The 14,792-nt window shown below is 35.6% G+C and overlaps 1 protein-coding gene across 1 annotated transcript in view; it reads right to left on the reverse strand.

Annotated features, from left to right (window-relative positions):
• Positions 1 to 854: 854 nt before the first annotated feature.
• The window catches only part of MOB1B (MOB kinase activator 1B), a 44,269-nt gene continuing 30,331 nt past the window's right edge, over positions 855 to 14,792 (reverse strand). The window contains exons 5-7 of the mRNA XM_051217745.1: positions 12,847 to 13,074; positions 8,139 to 8,302; positions 855 to 6,873 (exon numbers count right to left, since the gene is read on the reverse strand). Of these exons, the coding sequence (XP_051065185.1) occupies positions 6,688 to 6,873; positions 8,139 to 8,302; positions 12,847 to 13,074 (578 nt within the window). The 3' untranslated portion in view covers positions 855 to 6,687. The remainder of the gene's footprint in view (positions 6,874 to 8,138; positions 8,303 to 12,846; positions 13,075 to 14,792) is intronic.

Below are 14,792 nucleotides of genomic sequence, written 5' to 3' on the forward strand. Positions count from 1 at the left end.
TTATACACTTGTTCAACCTAATTCATACCATTAGATATATAGTAAAAGTTAGCAAAGATTGTCTTAAAATATTAGAGGGAAATGTAAAATGCCTGGAAATGTTTGGTTTTACATAGTACTACAAGGAAATGGGTTGATTAGTCATCAAATGCATCGAACCATCAATGTAGCTAAGATCACTTCTTGCCTTTGTTACATACATGCTGTCTTACTTACTTACGCCTAATAACACTCATCGAGGAGCAAAGGCCACCCACTAGCATTCTTCATCCAACTCTGTTCTGGGCTATCCTTTCCAGTTTTTATTCATCCTTTTCATGTCTACTTCTATTTCCCGACGTAATGTGTTCTTTGGCCTTCCTCTTTTCCGTTTTTCCTCACTATACCAAGTTAGCGCTTGCCATGTGATACATTTTGATGATTTCTGTAATATATTTCCTATCCACTTCCAATGTCTTTTTCTAATTCCCTTCTCATCTCGAAGTTGGTTTATTCTCTCTCATAGTAATCCATGCTATCTCATAGCTAGTAAATGGATTATCAAAATTTTAACAACAACAACAAGAAAGCATGTTTATATTATTTGAAAGTCATTCATAATAACATTTCCTTTCTATAATAACATTCCAATCTCAGATAAGTTCAATCTGATCAATTGAAAGAATAAGACAAACAATTTATTCTTGAATAAATTAGAAGAGAGAACATTTTTAACTCGGTTAGAAATTTAGTGGAATTTTCTATTCTACAAAAAGACAGTTATTTTAATGAATATAGATCTTATCAACTAACTAAAAGGTTTTTTTTGAATCATCTATTTACAAACATTAAGTGATCTTTGATATTATTTCTATCCCGAATTTGTCAAAGTTATTAGCATATTATGTAGAGTTATCAAAATATGAGAAAAGTTGAAGAAGTATGTCTTAACTCTTATCAAATGATGTGGATTTGTAGTGATTTTTTTTACTGAGTTTATAACGACTGATTATCATAAAGTAATGTTATTTAACAGTTGGATTCATGAATTGATCTAAGTTAGATTACTATTGAAAACTTGAACGTATTGGATGGTTGTTTCAAGTTTTCAATGAGGGTCTAGCTTAGATTGATTCATGAATTCAACTGTTCAAGTTACTATAATCTCCACAAATCCCCCATTCTGAGATCATTTGGTGAAATATTGGAAATCCAAGGACAACAAATCCATGAGAAGACGACCAGTGTAGCAAAAGTAGTAGGTCTTAGCATACACAAACGGGAAATCAAGATTATCCGATACAACACAATATGCACCAATCAAACCTCACTTGACGGAGAAGCTTTAGAGGATGTAAAAACCTTTACATATTTCGGCAGCATCATTGATGAACACAGTGGATCTGATGCAGATGTGAATGCACGAATCGGTAAGCGGTGATAATTTTCAATACAGATTTCAATGAGCAGTATATTTTACATTCTTACTAGTTTGAATTACTTAGTCTAAATGATTCACTCAGAGTGAGCATTTGTACTCATCAGGGGTTCTATGATCAAACTGTATTGAGGTAGCACTGTAAAGAAATTACAATGAAACTGTCTCTATTTTATGAAAGGTGTAACAAAAATCTTTCAGTTTCTTTATGAGAAAGGTATCACTGAGCTAAATTCCAATGACTCACACTTACTATTAAATTTAATTGGTGATGTATCACAAATCTGCATGTCTTCGTTGAATTACTACATGAAACGTGGTTTGACTAACTGTAACAATTCTTAGAACATTTTCATGAGGACTGTCCTGAGTCAGATGAATAATTCCACGTACTTATGCATAACTCTTTCTCACACATACTGTGTGCTGTGTCTCGCTTCACCCTTTATATGCCTCCAAATGCTATGGTACGACTGAGGGTGGGGGGGAGTCAGCTCTTCCTCTCGAAATTCTCTCACACGACAATGCGTATTCAGCCACTGCCGGGGAAATCCTACTCACTGACTTCTCACGGTGAGGGTGTTGTTTACGAAATTGTGAGGAAGAAAAGCGATTATGCGTTGCTTTAACGGTGCTGATGGATATAGAGGATCTACATAGGACAGTTGAAAAAACCTGATTGCAAACAATTGGTGGACATGGGCTCCAGGATCCTGAAGGAACGGATGGCATATGAACCAATCGTTGGTCACCGGCTACCATGTGACTGTATCTCCTGACGTTGCCCCACTATGTTGTGGATCAGATCTTTAAATCGAAGGCTCCGAGTGTTTCCCCTTAAAAAACCACTTGCTTCGTTCTGGGCACCCGGTCGGTGATATTGAATTATTAATGTTCTTTTTATAATCCTGACTATTAATTAACTAACATCAATAAACTCACAGAATGTTCTCTAAATCTTAGCATCAGTTCCCTTAGGACTGAAGGTATGCTATGATGGTATATGTCAAGTAAAAGGAAATCTGGATTCGGAGTTCCCTGTCAAGTTATAATTAAATGTAGTGCATGGGATAATAATTTATTTAGACTGGTGAATGTATTACAAATTGATTTATAGGATTCAATTAGTACGATGGATTAGATAAAGATTCTACTGGTTATTACTGAACAATTAATCAGTGAGAATGTTCTTATTTTATATCTACCTATCTTATATGATCCTAGACGTACCATAATCTATACTGGTGGAGTCTTTCAAAAAGCAGTCTGATAAGCATCAAGAACCACGAAAAATTATTTCAGACGCTAAACAGTGATCTATTCTGATCAGAGAATCATAGTTAGGTATTTTATCTAGGGAATAAAAAAATAAGTATTCAGTAAATGTGATTTTTCCAGTTGGAATATACAATCTAATTGACACCGGAACTCATCCTCTCAAGTATTTACAAAATTAATAAGTCATAAAAACTATCTGTTCAACTGCAAGGTTGGGTATGTCAGCATGTGTATTTACATGTTCAACTGATGAATCCTCGAAACATTGGATAAAATCTATGATACACTGATTAACATTTGTGTCATTTAACCAATACACCACTACTTCTGTAGTACAGCTCAAATTTAAACGGAATAGAACTTGGTGTACGTAGTTGTATCATAATTTTGACATAAAACGTATTATAACCACTTACCTGGTTAACTGAACAAAAACTTTCCAGTTTTTGTTCTTTGAGCTGGATGGTTTAGTTGTGGAGCTTTCATTGTTCTTGTGAACGACATCATTAGTACAAACTTCATTGAACTCATCCAATTGAGCTACAAATCTTCTCCACCACTTCTTTTTCCAGTGAATCGAACACAGAATTACTCATCTAGATTTTACTATGATTATGTGTATGGAAATCTCAGATAATAAAATGACCCAATAGTTCTAAACAATCAGTTACCATGGAAGCATTACATTCAACAAATTTTCAGGTTATAAAATTAAAAAAACCTCAGTCATTGTGGCATTTACCTATTTGTAATCAGTTCTACCGCTTTTATCATCTAAGAATGAGTGGGATAATTTTCTAGGAACGTTTGAAGTTTTTCAATTATATTAGAACAATAGAAAAGAGTCTAAGAAAGTCATTTATTATGACTTTATATTTATTTAAGAACTTTATGTTTCACTGTTCTAAGCTTTTTCTTTTGTACTGATTGAATTGATGAACGTTTGTTCTAGTCCCAACACTGATTGAACTTGAATTTTTGAATAGTTATCAAGAGCACAAATCCATTCTATTTTTCAATGTTACAATTAACCTTCTACCTAGTTAATTAGAGTATTTGTATAGTTTTCAGAAGAAGGATCTAACAAACTGAAAAAAAGACCCAGGTTTTTTTTCTAACTTGCTTAGTTAAGTGATTAAATTATTACTAATACTAAAAATGTATTCAGAAATCTCCAGAAACCAAGTCAATCATTAGTAGCCATATGAAATACCCCTTCCTTTAAAACTGAAATCAATTTTACAGGGGATCGAAGATGTTGTTGTATCCCGGTGAAGATTAAATTACAGGTAACTTCCAAGGACTATTAATGAACTAATATTCTATAAATATTCTTATTGTATAACTATTCAACAATTACATTATGTATATTTATATTCCTCTTATGATAAGCTTTATTTTGACCTATAATTTATTATTGTATGATTTACGGTTCTTAAGCTATGCTCAGTCTATTAATTACTGTCCCCCTCGTTCACAGCCACTTTTTGGCTTATTTGTGTACACATGTTATTTTCTATTTTATGGTACGTTGTGGTCTGTCTGATTGATATATAAACCGAGTATGTCTGAAATAAATGATTCGATTCATATTACAGAAGCTGGTATTATGTTCTGGACTCAAGTGGAAGGGTTAGGAGGACATAGGACCGATCAGGACGCTAAACTGCTCATACCGGTTGAACGTCATTGGTTTGGCATAGTGCGAAATTGTATAAGTCGTATTCTGACTGGTCGATAAGTCGCGTGATAGAAAGCCAGACATCAAGGTCATAACAGATATTACAATTGAACTATTCATTAAGTGATTTATCTTCACAAATTTGGTATTTTTACACTGATACCTGAGTAATAAAGAATAAGATTTTCGGTTAGACCCTAACGAATTAGTTATGTGACCTTCAGTCTAAGTGGTTAGGAATCGGATAACCATATTTGGGAATCAATCATAAAGTTAGTGCCTATTTTCTCGGTGTTATTCTCATTTATAAGTACTATTATTAATCCATGAGTCGATTAAAGCTAGAACACCATGGAACCACTGGATAGTCGTTCCATTCTAGTATGGGACTCCGAAGCAGCGAGCATCCTCGATCACGCGCGCGAACGCTTAACCTCTAGATCACTGAGCTGGTATCCAACGCTGTTATTGTCTAACTTCAACCAATCCACGAAATCGAACCACCGTCTCCAGTGAGTCACAATCTTACAACAGACCCGGTTGAATTCCACTGGTCACGGCTTCTCATTAGAACTCCAGGGAATACCTCTTGAAGCCAGTCACTAGTGCTTCCAGGTTTTCCATAGTGGTCTAGCTTTAAATGACTCATGAATTCAACTATTAAATTACTACAATCTCCGCAAAACCCCTCTCAGATATTATTAATCCACTAGAGATATATCCGATGAAAATGAAATTTCATTTATTACTACAAATGCTTAAGGCAACTCTGTAATAGAGTGGTGGCTTATCGATTCATTTTTAAATTATATCAAACGATACAATTCAGACTGTAAGTAGAACAGGTTTCAAACTTATAACCCGGTTAGTCAGTGGCTAAACGTTCAATACTATAAATAGTAAGCTATCACTCTCACATTCAGAGAATCTGTGAAAGGGGTATAAACAGATATTTAACTTATTTCTACAGAATAGTTGGTAGTTTGGCTGGTGGTGGAATCCAGGTGAATTTTATCCCGCTTAAGACTCGTCAACTGAATGTGCCTGTATTAAAGTTTTGATGCTCCATCGGAACTCAAGCCCAGTACCTTTCGCTTCAAACACTTACAAATAATGTGGTTGTCCTTCCGATTGACGTAAACTTTATTTTGAACAAACGCTTATCACCACAGTAAGGATATCCGCTCTCAAGATAATGTATTTCCCGACTGTAACTACTACCTTAAAGTGGTAGGTTGGGATTGTATATTGTAATAACTCAGCCGAGATATAGTGACATGTCTTGGATGGTCCACTAGGGTGCTTTGTACCTGTGTGGTTGCGCCACAGGATTGAGCTGTACTATTCAGATTGTAGCATTAAAGCCTATACGGTGTCTATTTCTCCTGTGAAACGGGATTCAGCTGTACTGCTCGGGTTACAAAATTTAAGCCTGGGTGGTGTTTGGCTCTCCTGTCAAACGGGATTGAGCTGTGCTGTTTGGGTTGTCATGTGAATGTCTGGTCCTTCTGAAAACCAATTTAATATTACCCTGACCCACAAGGGTATATATGGCAGGTCTACTGGAGAACGACGATAAAACTAAAGCCAGGGGTTAAGTCGAACTGACGACTGTACAGGGGTATAATAGTAGTACAGTTTTTCCATCAGATTACTATCATCTATTAAGATGCTGCTTTCTCGTAGTAGAATGAAGAGGTTAGAAAAGGTCGGGCCTAAAAATGTCACAACTTATTTTACCCCATGGATTTCCATCTATAACAGTAAGGCATTTTGAAGTATAAAGCAAATAGATTAAAAAATTTCCACGAAATGTGTATAACCATCCCCAAGCAGTTGTTCCTTTCGGCTGTTCGATTACATTCCCAACTCTTTAATAATACCACCATTGACCCTAATTGCATTTTCAATTGACACCCCTCGAAGAAGGAATATTGTTTTATGGTGTGGACAGGCAATCATGGAATCGACAACTTTCCTCATACCTTTAACAGAATATGAAATCACCTGTCTGTTAAGTATTTATTTTTAATATATACATATAAATTGTGTTTTATTTTTGGTATACCAACAGAAAAGAAATATTCGTCTAACTCATACATATAGAACAAATTTAAAAATATATGGTAGTTTCCATGCAAACGCTAGAGTACCACATACAGGATATTGATATATATATATCAAAGAAAGAAGTCAATATAAGAATAGATTAAGGCATAAATCATGATTATGATCGTTGTCGTTATCAATGATAACGATTATTATGAAAGATATATATACTTATATTATATCTAATAGAGATATGTAATATTTAATTATCATTGATTATACTACTTATATTATTATCATTAGTAGTTGTATGTAATGAATAATTATGTGATGTAGAACCATTATCATTACTATTATGTTCATCATTTGTGGTAGATTCATTTGTTGTTAATAAATCAATTAAGTGTTGTAATGGAACAAGTTCACGTTTTTGAACTAAATTAAATTCCTATAAGTAGAAAAACAAAACAAGCATATATATTAAACATTGAAAGAGCAAATTTACTTGATCTTGTTTTAATTATATCTTCCCATTGTTATTTAGGACTGCAATTGATCAGTCTCATGTTGGTATATGTGCATCCTGTATGGATTGCCTCGATATAATAGCCTTAGGTCATAAGCTTTTTAAGCAAAGATGGATAGTGGCTAGCAGTGGAATAGAGGACGCGAATTTCGTCCTATTCGGGACTCGTCAGCTGGATGTACCTGCATCTCAGAGTTGATCTTCACTCTGGTACTCGAACCCAGTACCGTTCGCTTCAAACGCCATCACGTTGTCCACTTAGCTACTGAGTCCTGATGGCCACATACTTGTGCAATGGGGTGCAGTTTAAATTCACTTGGTGTTGTTTTACTTGTATCTTCCTATTGTTATTTAGGACTGAAATTGATCAGTCTCATGTTGGCATATGTGCATCCGGAGTCCCGGAGTGAAAATCAACTCTACGGTGCAGGTACATCCAGCTGACGAGTCTCGATAGGACGAAACGCGCATCAAACTGGATTCCACTGCTAGCCACTGTACATCTTTGATTGAAAGAGCCGTTTATGCACTATAACACAAGTATTATTTAAAGAAATGTTTTGATTTATACCCTATTATTCAGTTGTAGATATATAGAAGATATATACGTAAGCATTTCATTGTAAATGTATTGGAATTATTATTGTTAAATAGTTGGACCTAGTTGCTAGAATACTCTGGTCGATTTAATTCTCGTGCTAATTGGGACTCATCAACAATCCATACCTTTTAATGTTGAACGAATTGATACTTCTTATGAGGATGGGACATGCATCATTCATCATCATTTCTGATAAGCTACTAGGGATAAGAGAAGCTGTGTGGATCAATAGGAATTAGGACTCTTAATCATATAATTTGAATTTCTAACAATTTATTCAGGATATAAGAAACTAAACGCCATAACAAGTTCGCTCAGTGTCCTCCTTTTACATAAAGAGTACTTCAGTCAGTCAATTATAACACAGGACAAGGCATATACATGCATTGGTTTAATTTGCCATATCTCATTAGTAAAGCAAGACAAACACCGGATTCATAGAAGCAGTTTACTTAATGGTGTATTATATAAAGGAAAAGGTTTTATGTAAGGATATAGTACAGAAAGATATCCCTAGCAACAATCAAGACCACTATAAAGATCGACAAATATATAAATACAAACGAAATAGGGCAATAATACTTACCAATACAAAATATATAAAATGTTTAAAACTTGTATTTAAATGAGCTTCTTCTTGTAGATCTCGTACTTCAGAAAAATGTTGATAATAAATATGTGCATAAACTCGAAATAAACGTTTTAATATCACTTTGACTACATTAAGAAAATCACGTGGAAATGGAGCACCTATTTAAAAAAATATATTTAATATTCAGATTATATGTCAATGATAAATATTTTAACAATGAATTGATTATTCTATTTAATAAGATACTAACGGTAGTATTTCATATGATTACATAATCATTCTAATGAGTGATTTCTTTACAATTGAAGAATATAATTTTCAATTAATAGCTAAAAGAGTTTAACATATAAATAGTGGTACAAAAGGGCACTGAATACATATACGCTATACAAGTCACTCTATTTGTGTGTGAGCTATGATACTATTTGGGTGCATACACCGAAATAAGTGGTTTCTTAAGAGGGCCACACGCGGAGCTTTCGATCTAAAAGTCTAATCCACAAGGCAGTGAAGCAACGTCAAGAGATGCAGTCACATGGTAGTCAGTGATCAACGATTGGTTCATACACCATTTGTTCCTTCAGGGTCATAAAGCCCATGTACATCATTGGTCTAGAATGAGGGTTTTCCAACTCTAATAGGTGGACTCTCCGTTTCCACTATCTCGGTTAAAGCGCAGGACATTTGCATTTCGTCCTCTCAATACCCCTCATAGCGAGAAGGAGGTGAGTAGAACTTCCTTAGCAGTGCCTGTATACGTGTGGCCATGTTAGAGAATTCCAACAGGGAGAGCTGACTCCCTCCACCCTCGGCCATATCAGGGCATTCGTGGGTGCCGTCTCTGATTACTCAGTATTCTCGTTTTTTTAAAGAATAACCTAAATGATATTTCGGCCCCCAAATGTCCTGGTAAGGCCGAGAGTAGGGAGAGTCAGCTCTCCCTCGAGAAATGCTCACAAATGGCCACGTGCATACAACCACTGCCATAAAAGCCCTACTCACTGCCTTCTCATAGTATTACTGTTATTTACAAAACTGAGAGGACGAAAAGCGAATGTACGGTGCTTCAAACACGTTGGTGGACACGAGAATCCACCTCGTGGAGTTGGAAAACCCTGATTCCAAACAAATGGTGCACATGAGCTCCAATATCCTGAGGGAACAAATAGCGTATGAATCAACTGTTGAAAACAGCGTACAATGGGACTGCATTTCTTAACGTTGCTCCATTGCCTTATGGATTGGACCTTTAACTCGAAGGCTCCGAATGTGGCCCCCTAAGGAAACCAGCTGCTTCAGTTTGGGCACCCGGGCAGTATCCCAGCCCTCACAGAAATCGATTGATTTATGTGGTGCATATCTATTTGGTGTTTCCTTTCACCAATGTTTATGTGTTTAAATAAATAAATAAATTTCATTAATGTTACGAACCGACTTTAGTTTGACAACCTTTGAAAAACTGAAAAGACTAAACGACTGTTCCGTCCCAGTATGGGACTTCTAAGCACTGCATGTCCGCAACTCTACCACCGGAAGTTGGATTTAGGACCTACGATCACGCGCGTGAACGCTTAACCTCTAAACCACTGAGCCCGAATTCAGTAGTATATTTAATCAATCTATGATATCGGTTAACCATTTGCCATTATCTTCAGTGGGTTACTTTTTCAAACCCAAACACGGTTGAGGCCCACTGGTCACGGCTTTCCACTAGAACTCCAGAAAATACGTTAACTAGGATTATTGATTTTCGTGTAGTTATTTCATGGAAAACCAGTAAAACGATTGAATACTTATACAGTGGTCTTGAGTGCTGTAAGAGGTATGAGGGCGGTTATCTTTTCCTGGTTGCCCACACCGTGGGAGGGTTCTTCTGGAGGTATCTAAAAAGGATATTGGATTAAAGGTGGTCTTAGTGACCCGAAAGCGTGACCGCAGTGCCCAAGGGACAACTGCTTGAGGTTGGTCACACACGACCTTTTCATGGGTAATTTTCGCGTTAGCTCCGTACTTGTTGAGACCTAACCGCCGGAGACGGATATCCGTGGGATAAGGTAGGGTGTGCATTTTTAGGGTCGACATTTTCTAACCCCACTCCTCCCTGTGGGAAGGCACTACCGCTGTCACGCTGGTTGTCTGTAGGAAACACCATACTGCCGTCACACCTCTGTACAGTCAGCAGTACGACTTCGACCGACCTGTCTGGCATGGTAGGACATTGAGGAACGATTGTTCCAACCAGTATAGCTCGATTGATTCATCACGATAGGCAAGCCCGACATCCACGTCAAGGTAGCAACAACGGTCGGGAAATTACTTATACATAAGAAACTGATCAAAGGACATGATGGTTAAAACACTCGTCTGTTACAGATTCGAGCACAGTTTCAACAATTTTGGCTTTTGCAATCAAACTGTAGTACAAAGGGACTCTCTCTCTCCATATATATATATATATAAGTGTATGACTCAAAGTTGAATACAAAAATATGCAGTATTTATTCTGTTCACTTGGTCCCAATTCAACATATCAAACAAACAAAAACTGTGTATCATTGATTTTCTTTCCGATCGATTACAAACTTTTTAGTAAGATCTAGGTAACTATATTTTGTTTGAATTAGAAATGTTTAGTTTCATTTTTACTAAAAACCGTAACAATAAGGACATTATGAAATGACCTAGAGAAGGACAAAGAAACTGCCCATATCATCATTTTTTTTAAAAATGTTTATTTCTTGTATGTTGTTTTCATTTAAAAAAACATCCAGATATCATCGGATGATTTTAACATGACATGAAATATAGTTCGATAGACATTGATCTCATTGTATTACATATAGACAATTCAAAAAAATATATATTTGGGATGTAGTATTTCAGTTAAAAATATGAATATGAACAATGATCTGTGCGGATGTAAAGTAGCTGGAGGAGAAAATAGTGTCGAACGTCATTAAAGGTGGTGGTAGTGGTTATCAAGTTCTGGTCAACCATATCGTAGAAGGATAATTCTTCTCAAGGTAACTGAAAAGGTCGGTTTTTTAACGTTGTGAGAAGGTAACATCATTTGAAATGCTGGTTATTTGGTGGAAATAACTTACTGCTGTCACATACCACAGACCTTCAGGCTACCCGTTTACTGCTCTTAGTAATACTGATCTTAGACCGACCTGTCTGGTATGGTAGGACCTGAAAGAATAAGTATTTTAGCAAATATAGCTCGACCGGTTCGTCACGACAGAGATCCTGGACCACCACATCAAGGCAGCAGCTACAGCCATGAGGCAGTAAACAAGAGGCACCAGGACATATATTTCTAACTAGTTGACAGGAATCATCAACAAGGCGCATTCGGAATCTTGACTGGACGAATGCCGCCCCTTGGTTTTTCAAGCATACATTGTCCAGTATTACTACCGAACTTAATGGCAATAGTGTCGACTGACCGAGGTTAGCATTTAGATTTCAAAGGGATCGATAGAATAAGATCAACACGAAAAACTAATCAAATATGAAACTGTTTACTGATTAGTGATAAGTCAGTCTAATGCTATGGTCACTGATTTATGGTGGTTTCGGGTCTTTGCAAGCACTCAACTCTCAGTAGTTGATGTTCCAATGTTTAGTAGCCTTCATAAATTAAAAAACGTCCATACTAACACAGACAAACACATACACTAGCAATGGGTTAGTGATAATGTTTGATACAACAAAGCATACTGCGCGAAGAGAATAACTAATAATAATGATAACACCAGTTGGTTACGGATAGTTTTGGATCTAGAGTGTAGATAACTTGCAATGGTACAAGTTACAATGCCTCATAAAATCATGATAATGATATCACATTCTAGATTTGAAGAAGATAAAACGACTTAGATCAACAGTATTTACGATTTCCTTGACTGATGCTGCTGGGTATGCTCTGTATATTGACATGATGACCTAATCAGAATTAGACAAATGAGGTCACTTGATGGCAATCAAAAGTGACTTGACGGGCAAGTGCATTTCATTGACTAAGAAATGAATTGACTTTCTAAGGGATAGAAATGTATTTATATAAGTGAGTATTTATGCATGTTATTCGGTAGCCCAATAGAATTTCTGTTCCACTTTTGTCTTCTTGTTCATATAGTCAATTTGAAGGATTAGCGGATAGCACGCTGTGTATCAGTATCAGATCTCCGATACGCACCATCATATCACATACACTTTGGTTTAAAAGCTCAAACATTATTTATATTACTTGTTATTATTATCTTCTTTTTCCCACTTTCAATTAACAGGTCCCTCTTTCGCTATGAAATTATTGATATAATTCTAAATCATTACATATTACTGTAGTTGATTCGTTATTTTCTAAATTTTATGGTTTGCTCATATCCAGTGGTAATACCATGTTAGTTATAATGAAGTCATGGCCCTGTGACGGTCATTCAACTAATGTCACTGCCTTGAAATACTAACTTCGGTGGCTTGGATATACATCACGAATGTCACCGCAGAACATTTCTTATCGGGTATTAACTGTCAACGTTAAAACTGGATAAAAAAGCGAAGAGATGATTAGTTTGTGACATAATACCCTGGTATGAAAGAGAGTACTTTATGTTTAGCATATGTAGTATGTAATCGCTCCACTTAACATTAATAATAAATCAATCTAATAGTAATAATTCATAAACTAAAAACCTACCAATTTTCGATGGAAATATAGCTTCATTCTCCAATTGTTTTTGAATCCATATCATTAAACAATCAATATAATGTGGTGCAGAACATTTCAATGGTTTTTTCACTGTTTGTCCATCAGCCCAATGATATTCATACTTTGGACCAGCTGACATAATTGGACATGTATCATCGGTACAAAATTCAAGTAATGTACCATAAAGCATATTAATTTGATTGAAAAAATCTACAGCTATAAGAAGATATACATATACAGTCATTTTTATTAGGTGAACAAATAAACAAAATAAATAGAATAATAGTGTTTGGTTAAGCATTAATTCTGCATAATAGTATGGTATTATATGATTACTAACGACCAACTCTGAGAAATTATTATTATTCCTGGAGTTTTAGTAGGAAACCGCGACCAGTAGACTTCAACTATGTCGGCTGTGAAGAAAGTACTCACTGAAGGCAATGGAAAATGGTTGGACAATATTGTGAATTGATTAGAGTTATACTTGTACACTTTTAGATCCTGGCTTAGGGAAACCAAAGGTTCTGGGTTACACTGCTAATGATAGAATCGTGGAAGAGTCAAATACTAGGATGAACTAACTATCCAGTTCTTCGACATTTTCAATAGTCATCAAAATTAGATCGGTTCGTGATCTCAATACATATGCCAGGTTAAATATTATCGTAAAAAATATGTATAATTTTAATAGTTCATATTCAATTTGAATAAGAATCTTCTTTCTCATTAGGAATTGACGTTATCAGAGTTGAACAACGATTAAACATAAGAAAGAGTGAACATTATACACTCACGAGACTTCACAGGATCAAACATATAACTCTATTGTGTTGATAATGAGAAAAATTTAATCTAATAAATGAATACAGGAGAATTTTAATACCGTCAAAAAGATATTATTATTATTATGAGATCAGATTTAATTCCATTCACTACCTCAGACGTATTAGAATAGATCAATTAGAATTCGACAGTGTACATTATTAGTTTAGAATCAAGGTTTCTCAAATCCCTTATGTAGATCCTCAATATCCATCAATCTGTTTAAAGCGCTGGATATTCGTTTTTTGTCCAATTAATTTTGTAAACAACACTCACGTGATGTCAATGCAATCAGTACAACTCTCTTCTCATAGTGGTTATAAACACACCAAGAGAAGTTGATCAAACGGGAATGGGGTAATAAGCTTTTTTTTACATGATATCAAGATGACCTTGGTAAAGTCAAATTAAACTTGTTTATTAAATTAGTGTCACAGTAGTTTGAATAACAGGAGGATCAGATGCAGACGTAAATGCGAGGATTGGTAAAGCAAAGACAGCATTTCTACAATTGAAGAATATATGGAACTCCAAACAACTGTCAGCTTATATCAAAGTCAGAATCGTTAATACAAACGTCAAGACAGTTAGTCATATTGTACGGAGCTGAAATGTGGAGAACTACTACAACCACCATCAAGAAGGTACAAGTATGTATAAATAGTTGTTCACGCAAGATACTCAACATACATTGGCCGGATACCATCAGCAACAGCCTTCTATAGGAGAGAACAAACCAGCTTCCAGTTGAAGAGGAAATTAAGAAAAGACAATGGAAGTGGATAGGATATATATTACGGAAATCATCAAAAGGCATCAGGATCCAAGCCCTAACTTGAAATCCTGAAGGGAAGCGGAAAAGAGGAAGGTCAAAGAACACATTACGTCGGGAAATAGAAGTAGATATGAAAATGATGAATAAAAACTGGAAAGGATTGCCCAGGACAGAGTTGGATGAAGAATGCTGGTGGGTGGCCTGTGCTCCTTGATGAGGGTTATTAGGCGTAAGTAAGTAAGATTGACTAATACAGCATGAATAAATTAGTTATATAATTCAAGTTAACTGATTCTACAGTTAAAGATCATTGTTATTCTAGAATAGTTAAACG

Source organism: Schistosoma haematobium, chromosome 5 (assembly GCF_000699445.3).
Source record: "Schistosoma haematobium chromosome 5, whole genome shotgun sequence".
NCBI classification, from domain to species: Eukaryota; Metazoa; Platyhelminthes; class Trematoda; order Strigeidida; family Schistosomatidae; genus Schistosoma; species Schistosoma haematobium.